The 15,931-nt window shown below is 50.2% G+C and overlaps 1 protein-coding gene across 1 annotated transcript in view; it reads right to left on the bottom strand.

The window, feature by feature from the left end:
* Positions 1–582: 582 nt before the first annotated feature.
* The window catches only part of LOC139571631 (ubiquitin thioesterase ZRANB1-like), a 60,169-nt gene continuing 44,820 nt past the window's right edge, over positions 583–15,931 (bottom strand). Inside the window, exons 8-9 of the mRNA XM_071394683.1 lie at positions 6,811–7,040; positions 583–2,202 (exon numbers count right to left, since the gene is read on the bottom strand). Coding sequence (XP_071250784.1) covers positions 1,990–2,202; positions 6,811–7,040 — 443 coding nt within the window. The 3' untranslated portion in view covers positions 583–1,989. The remainder of the gene's footprint in view (positions 2,203–6,810; positions 7,041–15,931) is intronic.

A 15,931-nucleotide genomic window follows, 5' to 3' on the forward strand; every position in this document is an offset into this window, starting at 1 on the left:
CTCTCTCTCTCTCTCTCTCCCTGTGCCCCTCTCTCTCTCTCTCGCTCTCCCTGTGCCCCTCTCTCTCTCTCTCTCTCCCTGTGCCCCTCTCTCTCTCTCTCTCTCTCCTCTCTCTCTCTCCCTGTGCCCCTCTCTCTCTCTCTCGCTCTCCCTGTGCCCCTCTCTCTCTCTCGCTCTCTCTCTCCCTGTGCCCCTCTCTCTCTCTCCCTGTGCCCCTCTCTCTCTCCCTGTGCCCCTCTCTCTCTCTCGCTCTCTCTCTCCCTGTGCCCCTCTCTCTCTCTCCCTGTGCCCCTCTCTCTCTCTCTCTCTCCCTGTGCCCCTCTCTCTCTCTCTCCCTGTGCCCCTCTCTCTCTCTCTCTCTCCCTGTGCCCCTCTCTCTCTCTCTCTCTCTCCCTGTGCCCCTCTTTCTCTCTCGCTCTCCCTGTGCCCCTCTCTCTCTCTCGCTCTCCCTGTGCCCCTCTCTCTCCCTCGCTCTCCTAAACACAGTTTTAACCATCCAACTTTTTAAAGGATTTTGCAGAAAAAGGATAAACGATCCAGAAGAACAGATGATCTTCCTGGTTAACCTTGTAGATACACACATTTGTGGGATGAAAAGTCTCCGTAAATAACTCTGCTTTAGCTTTGAGCTAATTCTGTTAGCATTTACAAATCCTCTAAATAGAATAGTTTGATTTCATGAAGTGCAGCGTCCTTTTAAGTGTCCTTAAATATAACTACGGTTTCCTAAATATAGCGATACTTCTCTCTGGCGGAAAAGAGGATTAAAACGGCAAGTATTCTCAATAACAAAATAGGTAGCAGGAAAACTTTAGGAAAAATGTTTTAAGTAAATGTGGTTTCGTAGGTAGATGTCCATAGTAGTGATAGTCAATGAGGATTCCTGTCTTCCACTTTGATGCTGGTATTTTTTGTTGTTTTGTTTCCTAGTACATAATTTATACAACACATGCATTATTAACAACGATGGATAAATAATTACACTGGGGGAAAAAACTAAATATTTTAAAAGTTGATTAACATTTCACAAACTATAGTTCTTTATTTGAAATAATACGGGTTGCTACTTGTGGTAGTTGTTGTCCTTGGGTGCGTTCGTAAAGTCCCTCTGGCGATCTACTCCCATTGCAGAACACTGTCGTCAGTGTGAGACAGGGCAGAATATCTGATTCATTTATAAACACGGAACACCTGTTGAATATGACCGGTGTCAGTAAACCTCCGCAAGAAAAACAAAAACATTATTAAATAGTTGCCAGCAGTGCAGTTACAGTCACCAATGCTCTGGATAACATGTAAACAGCCTAACCAGCTCTGGTATAATGGTCAGAGTGAGGTGTTCCCTCATTATGTGTCTGGAAGGTGGCTAGCAAGCTAACCAACGTTAGCCAGTTAGCTTGTTAGCCAGTTAGCTTGTTAGCCAGTTAGCTCGGGTGCTTGATTGCCCGTTGTGAGGTCAGAACGCTCAGATCAACCCTACTCCTCGGCCAGAGCGTCCAGTGTGCGCTCTGAACGCGCAGAGAGCGAAACGAACGGACAATCTGACAACGCTCTGAATTTACGATCTGACAAAGCTCTCCAGAGTGAATTTACGAACTGACAAAGCTCTCCAGAGTGAATTTACGAACGCACCCATTGTTGTTGTCATGGTTTGTTGAGGAGATTCTAGAACGTGTTCCAAGTGTTCTTTCAGAACCAGAGCAAGTCTCCTCTCTTCAGTGCTTCTGAGACGGCAGAGTGAAAGACCATTGATCGCTCCGCCCCCTGCGTCCCTAATGGCAACCTATTCCCTATATAGTGCGCACTACTTTTTTGGACCAGAACCCTATGTGCTTTGGGATACAGCCTCGAGACCGTCGATCCTCTCTGAGGTGAGGAGGCGTATGGTACTGTATAGAAGGATGCTAGTGGTCTCGAGTCCCGTCCAGTGACGCCGTATTCCTCCTCTGTCACCCTCTCCTGTGTCTGTCACCTGTGTCCTTCCCTCCTTCACTCATCTTCATCCTCCTCCTCCCCGTCGGAGAGAGAGGCGCAGGGACAGATCTGTCGGTACCCATCCAGCCAGTTCTCCACCATTTGTGTGACCAGAGGGTGGTTGCGTCGACGGGACGACTTCTGCATTGCGGCCAACATGCCTCCCTCCGTTACACAGCAGTCCAACCACTCCCTCAACAACTTCTCCTGCTGCTCCTCGTTACCCATCTAGAGAAAGAGAGAGGGAGAGAGACACAGAGAGAGAGAGGGAGAGACAGAGAGAGAGGGAGAGACACAGAGAGAGAGGGAGAGACACAGAGAGAGAGGGAGAGACACAGAGAGAGAGGGAGAGACACACATAGAGAGAGAGAGAGAGAGAGAGAGAGAGAGAGAGAGAGAGAGAGAGAGAGAGAGAGAGAGAGAGAGAGAGAGAGAGACCATGCTTTAGACAATGTAACTGTTACACAGCAGTCCAACCACTCCCTCAACTTCTCCTGCTGCTCCTCGTTACCCATCTAGACAGATAGAGAGTGACACACATTGGAAAGAATTAACAAAAAGACGAAGCAAACTAGAATGCTATTTGGCCCTAAACAGAGAGTACACAGTGGCAGAATACCTGACCACTGTGACTGACCCAAACTTAAGGAAAGCTTTGACTATGTACAGACTCAGTGAGCATAGCCTTGCTATTGAGAAAGGCCGCCGTAGGCAGACATGGCTCTCAAGAGAAGACAGGCTATGTGCACACTGCCCACAAAATGAGGTGGAAACTGAGCTGCACTTCCTAACCTCCTGCCAAATGTAGGACCATATTAGAGAGACATATTTCCCTCAGATCACACAGATCCACAAAGAATTCAAAAACAAATCCAATTTTGATAAACTCCCATATCTACTGGGAGAAATTCCACAGTGTGCCATCACAGCAGCAAGATTTGTGACCTGTTGCCACAAGAAAAGGGCAACCAGTGAAGAACAAACACCATTGTAAATACAACCCATATTTATGCTTATTTATTTTCCCTATTTGGACATACATTTTTGTGAATGTAATGTTTACTGTTAATTTTAATTTCACTTTTGTTTATTATACTCCATTCTTAAATCCTCCTAAAGAACATTGGGAGAGAGTATCCAAGGTCCCGCCCTCAGACTTCCCTCTCAAAGAGCATTGGGAGAGAGTATCCAAGGTCCCGCCCTCAGACTTCCCTCTCAAAGAGCATTGGCAGAGAGTATCCAAGGTCCCGCCCTCAGACTTCCCTCTCAAAGGGGGGAATTGCGATCCAAGTTAAGCGTAAATACCCGTATTCTGACCTTGAACTTAAGCATGAAATTAGCATGCGAGTCACCCGCTATTCATTTGGGGAGGAGATCAAAGACATTAAGGTGTGGTGGAGGCGTGTCTACAGAGACACTGTATTAATGAAGGTGGGGTGGAGGAGGCGTGGCTACAGAGACACCGTATTAATGAAGGTGGGATGGAGGCGTGTCTACAGAGACACCATATTAATGAAGGTGGGGTGGAGGAGGCGTGGCTACAGAGACACTGTATTAATGAAGGTGGGGTGGAGGCATGTCTACAGAGACACCGTATTAATGAAGGTGGGGTGGAGGAGGCGTGTCTACAGAGACACCGTATTAATGAAGGTGGGGTGGAGGCGTGGCTACAGAGACACCGTATTAATGAAGGTGGGGTGGAGGCGTGTCTACAGAGACACCGTATTAATGAAGGTGCGGAGGAGGCGTGTCTACAGAGACACCGTATTAATGAAGGCGTGGAGGAGGCGTGTCTACAGAGACACCGTATTAATGAAGGTGGGGTGGAGGAGGCGTGTCTACAGAGACACCATATTAACGAAGGTGGGGTGGAGGAGGCGTGTCTACAGAGACACCGTATTAATGAAGGTGGGGTGGAGGAGGCGTGTCTACAGAGACACCGTATTCTGACCTTGATTTAATTACTCCATAATTCCACCACCTTTACACACGATGAACAACGTCCAACAACCTGTCAGATCCAAGCAGATAGCTAAGAGTTATTGATAAGAGCTATTGATACGAGCTGTTGATAAGAGCTATTGATAAGAGCTGTTGATAAGAGCTGTTGATAAGAGCTATTGATAAGAGTTATTGATAAGAGCTGTTGATAAGAGCTGTTGATAAGAGCTATTGATAAGAGTTATTGATAAGAGCTATTGATAAGAGCTATTGATACGAGCTATTGATAAGAGTTATTGATAAGAGCTATTGATACGAGCTGTTGATAAGAGCTATTGATTAGAGCTATTGATAAGATAAGAGCTGTTGATAAGAGCTGATAAGAGCTATTGATAAGAGCTATTGATAAGAGCTGTTGATAAGAGCTATTTGATAAGAGCTATTGATAAGAGCTATTTGAATGAGTAAACCGTTTAGATAAGGGGATTGTAAATAAAAATGACAATTGTTTTAGATACACACTGAGTGTACAAAACATTGAACACCTTCCTAATATTGAGTTGCACCCCCCCCCCCGTTTTTCCCTCAGAACAGCCTCAATTCATCAGGTCACGGACTCTACAAGGTGTCTAAAGTGTTCCACAGGGATGCTGGCCCATGTCGACTCCAATGCTTCCCACAGTTGTGTCAAGTTGGCTGGATGTCCTTTGGGTGGTGAACCATTCTTGATACACTCGGGGAAACTGTTGAGCGTGAAAAACCCAGCAGCGTTGCAGTTCTTGACTCAAACCGGTGTACCTGGCACCTACTACCCTACCCTGTTCAAAGGCACCTACTACCCTACCCTGTTCAAAGGCACCTACTACCCTACCCTGTTCAAAGGCACCTACTACCCTACCCTGTTCAAAGGCACCTACTACCCTACCCTGTTCAAAGGCACCTACTACCATACCCTGTTCAAAGGCACCTACTACCATACCCTGTTCAAAGGCACCTACTACCCTACCCTGTTCAAAGGCACCTACTACCCTACACTGTTCAAAGGCACCTACTACCCTACCCTGTTCAAAGGCACCTACTACCCTACCCTGTTCAAAGGCACCTACTACCATACCCTGTTCAAAGGCACCTACTACCATACCCTGTTCAAAGGCACCTACTACCCTACCCTGTTCAAAGGCACCTACTACCCTACCCTGTTCAAAGGCACCTACTACCCTACCCTGTTCAAAAGGCACTTACTACCCTACCCTGTTCAAAGGCACCTACTACCCTACCCTGTTCAAAAGGAACCTACTACCCTACCCTGTTCAAAGGCACCTACTACCCTACCCTGTTCAAAGGCACCTACCACCCTACCCTGTTCAAAGGCACCTACTACCCTACCCTGTTCAAAGGCACCTACTACCCTACCCTGTTCAAAGGCACCTACTACCCTACCCTGTTCAAAGGCACCTACTACCCTACCCTGTTCAAAGGCACCTACTACCCTACCCTGTTCAAAGGCACCTACTACCCTACTCTGTTCAAAGGCACCTACTACCCTACACTGTTCAAAGGCACCTACTACCCTACCCTGTTCAAAGGCACCTACTACCCTACCCTGTTCAAAGGCACCTACTACCCTACCCTGTTCAAAAGGAACCTACTACCCTACCCTGTTCAAAGGCACCTACTACCCTACACTGTTCAAAGGCACCTACTACCCTACCCTGTTCAAAGGCACCTACTACCCTACCCTGTTCAAAGGCACCTACTACCCTACCCTGTTCAAAGGCACCTACTACCCTACCCTGTTCAAAGGCACCTACTACCCTACCCTGTTCAAAGGCACCTACTACCCTACCCTGTTCAAAGGCACCTACTACCATACCCTGTTCAAAGGCACCTACTACCATACCCTGTTCAAAGGCACCTACTACCCTACCCTGTTCAAAGGCACCTACTACCCTACCCTGTTCAAAGGCACCTACTACCCTACCCTGTTCAAAAGGCACTTACTACCCTACCCTGTTCAAAGGCACCTACTACCCTACCCTGTTCAAAAGGAACCTACTACCCTACCCTGTTCAAAGGCACCTACTACCCTACCCTGTTCAAAGGCACCTACCACCCTACCCTGTTCAAAAGGCACCTACTACCCTACCCTGTTCAAAGGCACCTACTACCCTACCCTGTTCAAAGGCACCTACTACCCTACCCTGTTCAAAGGCACCTACTACCCTACCCTGTTCAAAGGCACCTACTACCCTACCCTGTTCAAAGGCACCTACTACCCTACTCTGTTCAAAGGCACCTACTACCCTACACTGTTCAAAGGCACCTACTACCCTACCCTGTTCAAAGGCACCTACTACCCTACCCTGTTCAAAGGCACCTACTACCCTACCCTGTTCAAAAGGAACCTACTACCCTACCCTGTTCAAAGGCACCTACTACCCTACCCTGTTCAAAAGGCACCTACTACCCTACCCCCGTTCAAAGGCACTTAAATATTTTGTCTTGCCCAGTCACCCTCTGAATGGCACACATACACAATCCATGTCTCAAGGTCTAACAATCCTTGTTTAACCCGTCTCCTTCCCTTCATCTACACGGATTGAAGTGGATTTAACCTCAATAAGGGGTCATAGCTTTCACCTGGATTCACCTGGTCAGTCTCATCTTTCAATAGAGTAGTCATGATACTTCTCTAGTCCAAACCGGTCGGACGCTACAGACGTTTTTTGAGAGCTCTAGCTCTCCCACTTTTCACTGTAGACGCGGAAGGGCGATATCGACAGGTTGAGACGCCAGAAAAACCCATCTCTAGTTTAAACAGATGGATTTTAGTATTATGTAATTAGATTTTCCTCTGGGGGGCGTGGGAAATTATAGGCTAAGAGTTCATGTTACCTCTTGTGCAGACAGAAAATGTACGTGCAGCAGTTTTCTCTCGCTGTCCACCAGCGGCAGGAAGGTTACGGTGACGTCGTCGTCAGTGTTGAGGTTGGCGCCCGCGCCGCGATTGTCGTAGCCGTCGTTCTCCATGGCGACCAGGGCAGAGAAGTGTCCACGTGTGTAACCCAGGGCGATGGGACTCTTCCAACAGAAGCTCTGCTCCCACAATAGGGGCAGGTACACACCTGTACAGGTAGAGAGACACAGGTCAGTCTCAGACAGAAACACACCCGGAGGACGAGAGGTAGAGAGACACAGGTCAGTCTCAGACAGAAACACACCTAGAGGACGAGAGGTAGAGAGACAGAGGTCAGTCTCAGACAGAAACACACCTAGAGGCTGAAAAGATTTGGCACGGGCCCTCAGATCCTCATGAAGTTCTACAGCTGAACCATTGAGAGTATATTGACTGGCTGCATCACCGCCTGGTAGGGCAACTGCTCGGCATCCGACCGCAAGGCGCTACAGAGGATGGTGTGTACGTCCCAGTACATGACTGAGGTCTGTCATCCAGGACCTCTATACCAGGCGGTGTCAAAGAATCCAGCCACCCAAGTCACAGTCTGTTCCCTCTGTTACCGCATGGCAAGCGGTACCGAGTCGTCGAGTCTAGGTCCAAAAGGCTCCTGAACAGCTTCTACCCCAAAGCCATTAGACTGCTGAACTGTTAATCAAATGGCTACCCAGACTTTGTGTCTTTCTCTCCTACCTACATGTACATAGTACTAAAAATCTATCACCCCAACTACCTCGTACCCCAACTCACTACTACCTCGTACCCCAGTACCCCGACTCTTTACTACCTCGTACCCCAGTACCCCGACTCTTTACTACCTCGTACTCCAGTACCCCAACTCACTACTACCTCGTACTCCAGTACACCGACTCACTACCACCTCGTACCCTAGTACCCCGACTCACTACTACCTCGTACCCCAGTACCCTGACTCACTACTACCTCGTACGCCAGCACCCTGACTCATTACTACCTCGTACCCCAGTACACCGACTCACTACTACCTCGTACCCCAGTACACCGACTCACTACTACCTCGTACCCCAGTACACTGACTCATTACTACCTTGTCCCCTCGTACCCCAGTACACTGACTCATTACTACCTCATACCCCAGTACACCGACTCACTACTACCTCGTACCCCAGTACACCGACTCACTACTACCTCGTACCCCAGTACACTGGACTCATTACTACCTCGTCCCCTCGTACCCCAGTACACCGACTCACTACTACCTCGTACCCTAGTACCCCGACTCACGAATACCTCGTCCCCTCGTACCCCAGTACACCGACTCACTACTACCTCGTACCCCAGTACACCGACTCACTACTACCTCGTACCCCAGTACACTGACTCATTACTACCTCGTGCCCTCGTACCCCAGTACACTGACTCATTACTACCTCGTCCCCTCGTACCCCAGTACCCCAACTCACTACCACTTCGTACCCCAGTACCCAGACTCACTACTACCTCGTACCCCAGTACACCAACTCACTACTACCTCATATTCCAGTACCCCGACTCACTACTACCTCGTCCCCTCGTACCCCAGTACACCGACTCACTACTACCTCGTACCCCAGTACACTGACTCATTACTACCTCGTGCCCTCGTACCCCAGTACACTGACTCATTACTACCTCGTCCCCTCGTACCCCAGTACCCCAACTCACTACCACTTCGTACCCCAGTACCCAGACTCACTACTACCTCGTACCCCAGTACACCAACTCACTACTACCTCATACCCCAGTACACCGACTCACTACAACCTCGTACCCCAGTACCCCGACTCACTACTACCTCGTACCCCAGTACACTGACTCATTACTACCTCGTCCCCTCGTACCCCAGTACACCGACTCACTACTACCTCGTACCCCAGTACACCGACTCATTACTACCTCGTACCCCAGTACACCGACTCACTACTACATCGTACCCCAGTACACCGACTCACTACTACCTCGTACCCTAGTACCCCGACTCACCACTACCTCGTACCCCAGTACACCGACTCACTACTACCTCGTACCCCAGTACACCGACTCACTACTACCTCGTACTCCAGTACCCCAACTCACTACTACCTCGTACTCCAGTACACCGACTCACTACCACCTCGTACCCTAGTACCCCGACTCACTACTACCTCGTACCCCAGTACCCTGACTCACTACTACCTCGTACGCCAGCACCCTGACTCATTACTACCTCGTACCCCAGTACACCGACTCACTACTACCTCGTACCCCAGTACACCGACTCACTACTACCTCGTACCCCAGTACACTGACTCATTACTACCTTGTCCCCTCGTACCCCAGTACACTGACTCATTACTACCTCATACCCCAGTACACCGACTCACTACTACCTCGTACCCCAGTACACCGACTCACTACTACCTCGTACCCCAGTACACTGGACTCATTACTACCTCGTCCCCTCGTACCCCAGTACACCGACTCACTACTACCTCGTACCCTAGTACCCCGACTCACTACTACCTCGTCCCCTCGTACCCCAGTACACCGACTCACTACTACCTCGTACCCCAGTACACCGACTCACTACTACCTCGTACCCCAGTACACTGACTCATTACTACCTCGTGCCCTCGTACCCCAGTACACTGACTCATTACTACCTCGTCCCCTCGTACCCCAGTACCCCAACTCACTACCACTTCGTACCCCAGTACCCAGACTCACTACTACCTCGTACCCCAGTACACCAACTCACTACTACCTCATATTCCAGTACCCCGACTCACTACTACCTCGTCCCCTCGTACCCCAGTACACCGACTCACTACTACCTCGTACCCCAGTACACTGACTCATTACTACCTCGTGCCCTCGTACCCCAGTACACTGACTCATTACTACCTCGTCCCCTCGTACCCCAGTACCCCAACTCACTACCACTTCGTACCCCAGTACCCAGACTCACTACTACCTCGTACCCCAGTACACCAACTCACTACTACCTCGTACCCCAGTACACTGACTCATTACTACCTCGTCCCCTCGTACCCCAGTACACCGACTCACTACTACCTCGTACCCCAGTACACCGACTCATTACTACCTCGTACCCCAGTACACCGACTCACTACTACATCGTACCCCAGTACACCGACTCACTACTACCTCGTACCCTAGTACCCCGACTCACCACTACCTCGTACCCCAGTACACCGACTCACTACTACCTCGTACCCCAGTACACCGACTCACTACTACCTCGTACCCCAGTACACTGACTCACTACTACCTCGTACCCCAGTACCCAGACTCACTACTACCTTGTACCCCAGTACACTGACTCACTACTACCTCGTACCCCAGTACACTGACTCATTACTACCTTGTCCCCTCGTACCCCAGTACACTGACTCATTACTACCTCATATCCCAGTAAACCGACTCACTACTACCTCGTACCCCAGTACACCGACTCACTACTACCTCGTACCCCAGTACACCGACTCACTACTACCTCGTACCCCGACTCACTACTACCTCGTACCCCAGTACCCAGACTCACTACTACCTCGTACCCCAGTACCCCGACTCACTACTACCTCGTACCCCGACTCACTACTACCTCGTACCCCAGTACAGACTCACTACTACCTCGTACCCCAGTACACCGACTCACTACTACCTCGTACCCCAGTACACCGACTCACTACTACCTCGTACCCCAGTACACCGACTCACTACTACCTCGTACCCCAGTACACCGACTCACTACTACCTCGTACCCCAGTACACCGACTCACTACTACCTCGTACCCCGACTCACTACTACCTCGTACCCCAGTACACCGACTCACTACTACCTCGTACCCCAGTACACCCCATCTGCCATCTGCCCAGCAGCTAGCCAGCTAGCAAACGTCCACCATCTACCGAATAGCAGCACTTTGGTCCGCAGGTAGTATAACTTTTCATTACATTTCATTACATTTCATTATAGTACAACGGTTTAATTTGTCTAATCTTAGCAATTTCTTCTTAGCTAGCTACATAGCCGTCTTTGTATCAAAGATAATTGCATAATTATCGTATTTCGTCGTCCTAACGCAGTCTACACTGCTATCTGCCATCTGCCCAGCAGCTAGCCAGCTAGCAAACGTCCACCGTCTACCGAATAGCAGCACTGTAGCAACTATTACACCCAACTGAACGACTTGATTAGTGTAGTGTTAGCTAGCTACATAGTTGTCTTTGCTGTCTTCGTATCCAAGATAATTGTGTAGTTTAGAGTGTGTAGTTTTAGAGTGATTATCTTAATTTACCGAGGCTAGCTAGCCAGCTATCTGTCGTCCTTAACGTAGGAGACACTGCTAGCTAGCCAACAGCTAGCCAACGTCTACCGAATAGAACTTCTGCACTCAACAACCCGGTCGCATTCCGCTTCGCTCCACAGGTAGTATCACATTTTCATTTCATTTCATTACAGTACAACGGTTTGATTTGTTTGATCGTAGCTAGCTACATAGCTAGCTACATAGCCGTCTTTGTATCAAAGATAATTGTGTAGTCTAGAGCGATTTTCTAGGTTAGCTAGCCAGCTATTGTCGTTCTTTTAACGCAACGTAACGTAATCAACACTGCTAGCTAGCCAGCTAGCCCCCGAATAGCAGCACTGTAGATACTATTACACTCAACGGAACGACTTGATTAGTGTAGTGTCAACAACGCAGCCACTGCCAGCTAGCCTACAAAGTCAACAACTGCCAGCTAGCCTACAAAGTCAACAACGCAGCCACTGCCAGCTAGCCTACTTCAGCAGTACTGTATCATCTTAATCATTTTAGTCAATAAGATTCTTGCTACGTAAGCTTAACTTTCTGAACATTCGAGACGCGTAGTCCACTTGCCACTCCAATCTCCTTTGCATTAGCGTAGTCTCTTCTGTAGCCTGTCAACTATGTGTCTGTCTATCCCTGTTCTCTCCTCTCTGCACAGACCATACAAACGCTCCACACCGCGTGGCATCGGCCACCCTAATCTGGTGGTCCCAGCGCGCACGACCCACGTGGAGTTCCAGGTCTCCGGTAGCCTCTGGAACTGCCGATCTGCGGCCAACAAGGCAGAGTTCATCTCAGCCTATGCCTCCCTCCAGTCCCTCGACTTCCTGGCACTGACGGAAACATGGATCACCACAGATAACACTGCTACTCCTACTGCTCTCTCTTCGTCCGCCCACGTGTTCTCGCACACCCCGAGAGCTTCTGGTCAGCGGGGTGGTGGCACCGGGATCCTCATCTCTCCCAAGTGGTCATTCTCTCTTTCTCCCCTTACCCATCTGTCTATCGCCTCCTTTGAATTCCATGCTGTCACAGTTACCAGCCCTTTCAAGCTTAACATCCTTATCATTTATCGCCCTCCAGGTTCCCTCGGAGAGTTCATCAATGAGCTCGATGCCTTGATTAGCTCCTTTCCTGAGGACGGCTCACCTCTCACAGTTCTGGGCGACTTTAACCTCCCCACGTCTACCTTTGACTCATTCCTCTCTGCCTCCTTCTTTCCACTCCTCTCCTCTTTTGACCTCACCCTCTCACCTTCCCCCCCTACTCACAAGGCAGGCAATACGCTCGACCTCATCTTTACTAGATGCTGTTCTTCCACTAACCTCATTGCAACTCCCCTCCAAGTCTCCGACCACTACCTTGTATCCTTTTCCCTCTCGCTCTCATCCAACACTTCCCACACTGCCCCTACTCGGATGGTATCGCGCCGTCCCAACCTTCGCTCTCTCTCCCCCGCTACCCTCTCCTCTTCCATCCTATCATCTCTTCCCTCTGCTCAAACCTTCTCCAACCTATCTCCTGATTCTGCCTCCTCAACCCTCCTCTCCTCCCTTTCTGCATCCTTTGACTCTCTATGTCCCCTATCCTCCAGGCCGGCTCGGTCCTCCCCTCCCGCTCCGTGGCTCGACGACTCATTGCGAGCTCACAGAACAGGGCTCCGGGCAGCCGAGCGGAAATGGAGGAAAACTCGCCTCCCTGCGGACCTGGCATCCTTTCACTCCCTCCTCTCTACATTTTCCTCTTCTGTCTCTGCTGCTAAAGCCACTTTCTACCACTCTAAATTCCAAGCATCTGCCTCTAACCCCAGGAAGCTCTTTGCCACCTTCTCCTCCCTCCTGAATCCTCCTCCCCCTCCCCCCCCCTCCTCCCTCTCTGCAGATGACTTCGTCAACCATTTTGAAAAGAAGGTCGACGACATCCGATCCTCGTTTGCTAAGTCAAACGACACCGCTGGTTCTGCTCACACTGCCCCACCCTGTGCTCTGACCTCTTTCTCCCCTCTCTCTCCAGATGAAATCTCGCGTCTTGTGACGGCCGGCCGCCCAACAACCTGCCCGCTTGACCCTATCCCCTCCTCTCTTCTCCAGACCATTTCCGGAGACCTTCTCCCTTACCTCACCTCGCTCATCAACTCATCCCTGACCGCTGGCTACGTCCCTTCCGTCTTCAAGAGAGCGAGAGTTGCACCCCTTCTGAAAAAACCTACACTCGATCCCTCCGATGTCAACAACTACAGACCAGTATCCCTTCTTTCTTTTCTCTCCAAAACTCTTGAACGTGCCGTCCTTGGCCAGCTCTCCCGCTATCTCTCTCAGAATGACCTTCTTGATCCAAATCAGTCAGGTTTCAAGACTAGTCATTCAACTGAGACTGCTCTTCTCTGTATCACGGAGGCGCTCCGCACTGCTAAAGCTAACTCTCTCTCCTCTGCTCTCATCCTTCTAGACCTATCGGCTGCCTTCGATACTGTGAACCATCAGATCCTCCTCTCCACCCTCTCCGAGTTGGGCATCTCCGGCGCGGCCCACGCTTGGATTGCGTCCTACCTGACAGGTCGCTCCTACCAGGTGGCGTGGCGAGAATCTGTCTCCTCACCACGTGCTCTCACCACTGGTGTCCCCCAGGGCTCTGTTCTAGGCCCTCTCCTATTCTCGCTATACACCAAGTCACTTGGCTCTGTCATAACCTCACATGGTCTCTCCTATCATTGCTATGCAGAAGACACACAACTAATCTTCTCCTTTCCCCCTTCTGATGACCAGGTGGCGAATCGCATCTCTGCATGTCTGGCAGACATATCAGTGTGGATGACGGATCACCACCTCAAGCTGAACCTCGGCAAGACGGAGCTGCTCTTCCTCCCGGGGAAGGACTGCCCGTTCCATGATCTCGCCATCACGGTTGACAACTCCATTGTGTCCTCCTCCCAGAGCGCTAAGAACCTTGGCGTGATCCTGGACAACACCCTGTCGTTCTCAACCAACATCAAGGCGGTGGCCCGTTCCTGTAGGTTCATGCTCTACAACATCCGCAGAGTACGACCCTGCCTCACACAGGAAGCGGCGCAGGTCCTAATCCAGGCACTTGTCATCTCCCGTCTGGATTACTGCAACTCGCTGTTGGCTGGGCTCCCTGCCTGTGCCATTAAACCCCTACAACTCATCCAGAACGCCGCAGCCCGTCTGGTGTTCAACCTTCCCAAGTTCTCTCACGTCACCCCGTTCCTCCGCTCTCTCCACTGGCTTCCAGTTGAAGCTCGCATCCGCTACAAGACCATGGTGCTTGCCTACGGAGCTGTGAGGGGAACGGCACCTCAGTACCTCCAGGCTCTGATCAGGCCCTACACCCAAACAAGGGCACTGCGTTCATCCACCTCTGGCCTGCTCGCCTCCCTACCACTGAGGAAGTACAGTTCCCGCTCAGCCCAGTCAAAACTGTTCGCTGCTCTGGCCCCCCAATGGTGGAACAAACTCCCTCACGACGCCAGGACAGCGGAGTCAATCACCACCTTCCGGAGACACCTGAAACCCCACCTCTTTAAGGAATACCTAGGATAGGATAAAGTAATCCTTCTCACTCCCCCCCCCCTTAAAAGATTTAGATGCACTATTGTAAAGTGGCCGTTCCACTGGATGTCATAAGGTGAATGCACCAATTTGTAAGTCGCTCTGGATAAGAGCGTCTGCTAAATGACTTAAATGTAAATGTAAATGTACACCGACTCACTACTACCTCGTACCCCAGTACACCGACTCACTACTACCTCGTACCCCAGTACACCGACTCACTACTACCTCGTACCCCAGTACACCGACTCACTACTACCTCGTACCCCAGTACACCAACTCACTACTACCTCGTACCCCAGTACTCCGACTCACTACTACCTCGTACCCCAGTACACCGACTCACTACTACCTCGTACCCCAGTACACCGACTCACTACTACCTCGTACCCCAGTACACCGACTCACTACTACCTCGTACCCCAGTACACCGACTCACTACTACCTCGTACCCCAGTACACCGACTCACTACTACCTCGTACCCCAGTACACCGACTCACTACTACCTCGTACCCCAGTACACCGACTCACTACTACCTCGTACCCCAGTACACCGACTCACTACTACCTCGTACCCCAGTACACCGACTCACTACTACCTCGTACCCCAGTACTCCGACTCACTACTACCTCGTACCCCAGTACACCGACTCACTACTACCTCGTACCCCAGTACACCGACTCACTACTACCTCGTACCCCAGTACACCGACTCACTACTACCTCGTACCCCAGTACACCGACTCACTACTACCTCGTACCCCAGTACACCGACTCACTACTACCTCGTACCCCAGTACACCGACTCACTACTACCTCGTACCCCAGTACACCGACTCACTACTACCTCGTACCCCAGTACACCGACTCACTACTACCTCGTACCCCAGTACACCGACTCACTACTACCTCGTACCCCAGTACACTGACTCGGTACGGCTACTCCTTGTATATAGACTGTATATAGCCTCGTTATTGTTATTTTATTGTGTTACAATTGTCTATTTAATCAATTTTCTAATTTTCTTACTTTTTAACTGCAATGGTGGGAAAGAGCTCGTAAGTAAGCATGTCACGGTAAAGTCTACACATAAAATTAGATTTTATTTGATCCCAAATAATAGCAAATGAAAACACTTATTCCCCAACGAGGTCC

The sequence above is a fragment of the Salvelinus alpinus genome, chromosome 3 (assembly GCF_045679555.1).
Source record: "Salvelinus alpinus chromosome 3, SLU_Salpinus.1, whole genome shotgun sequence".
NCBI classification, from domain to species: domain Eukaryota; kingdom Metazoa; phylum Chordata; class Actinopteri; order Salmoniformes; family Salmonidae; genus Salvelinus; species Salvelinus alpinus.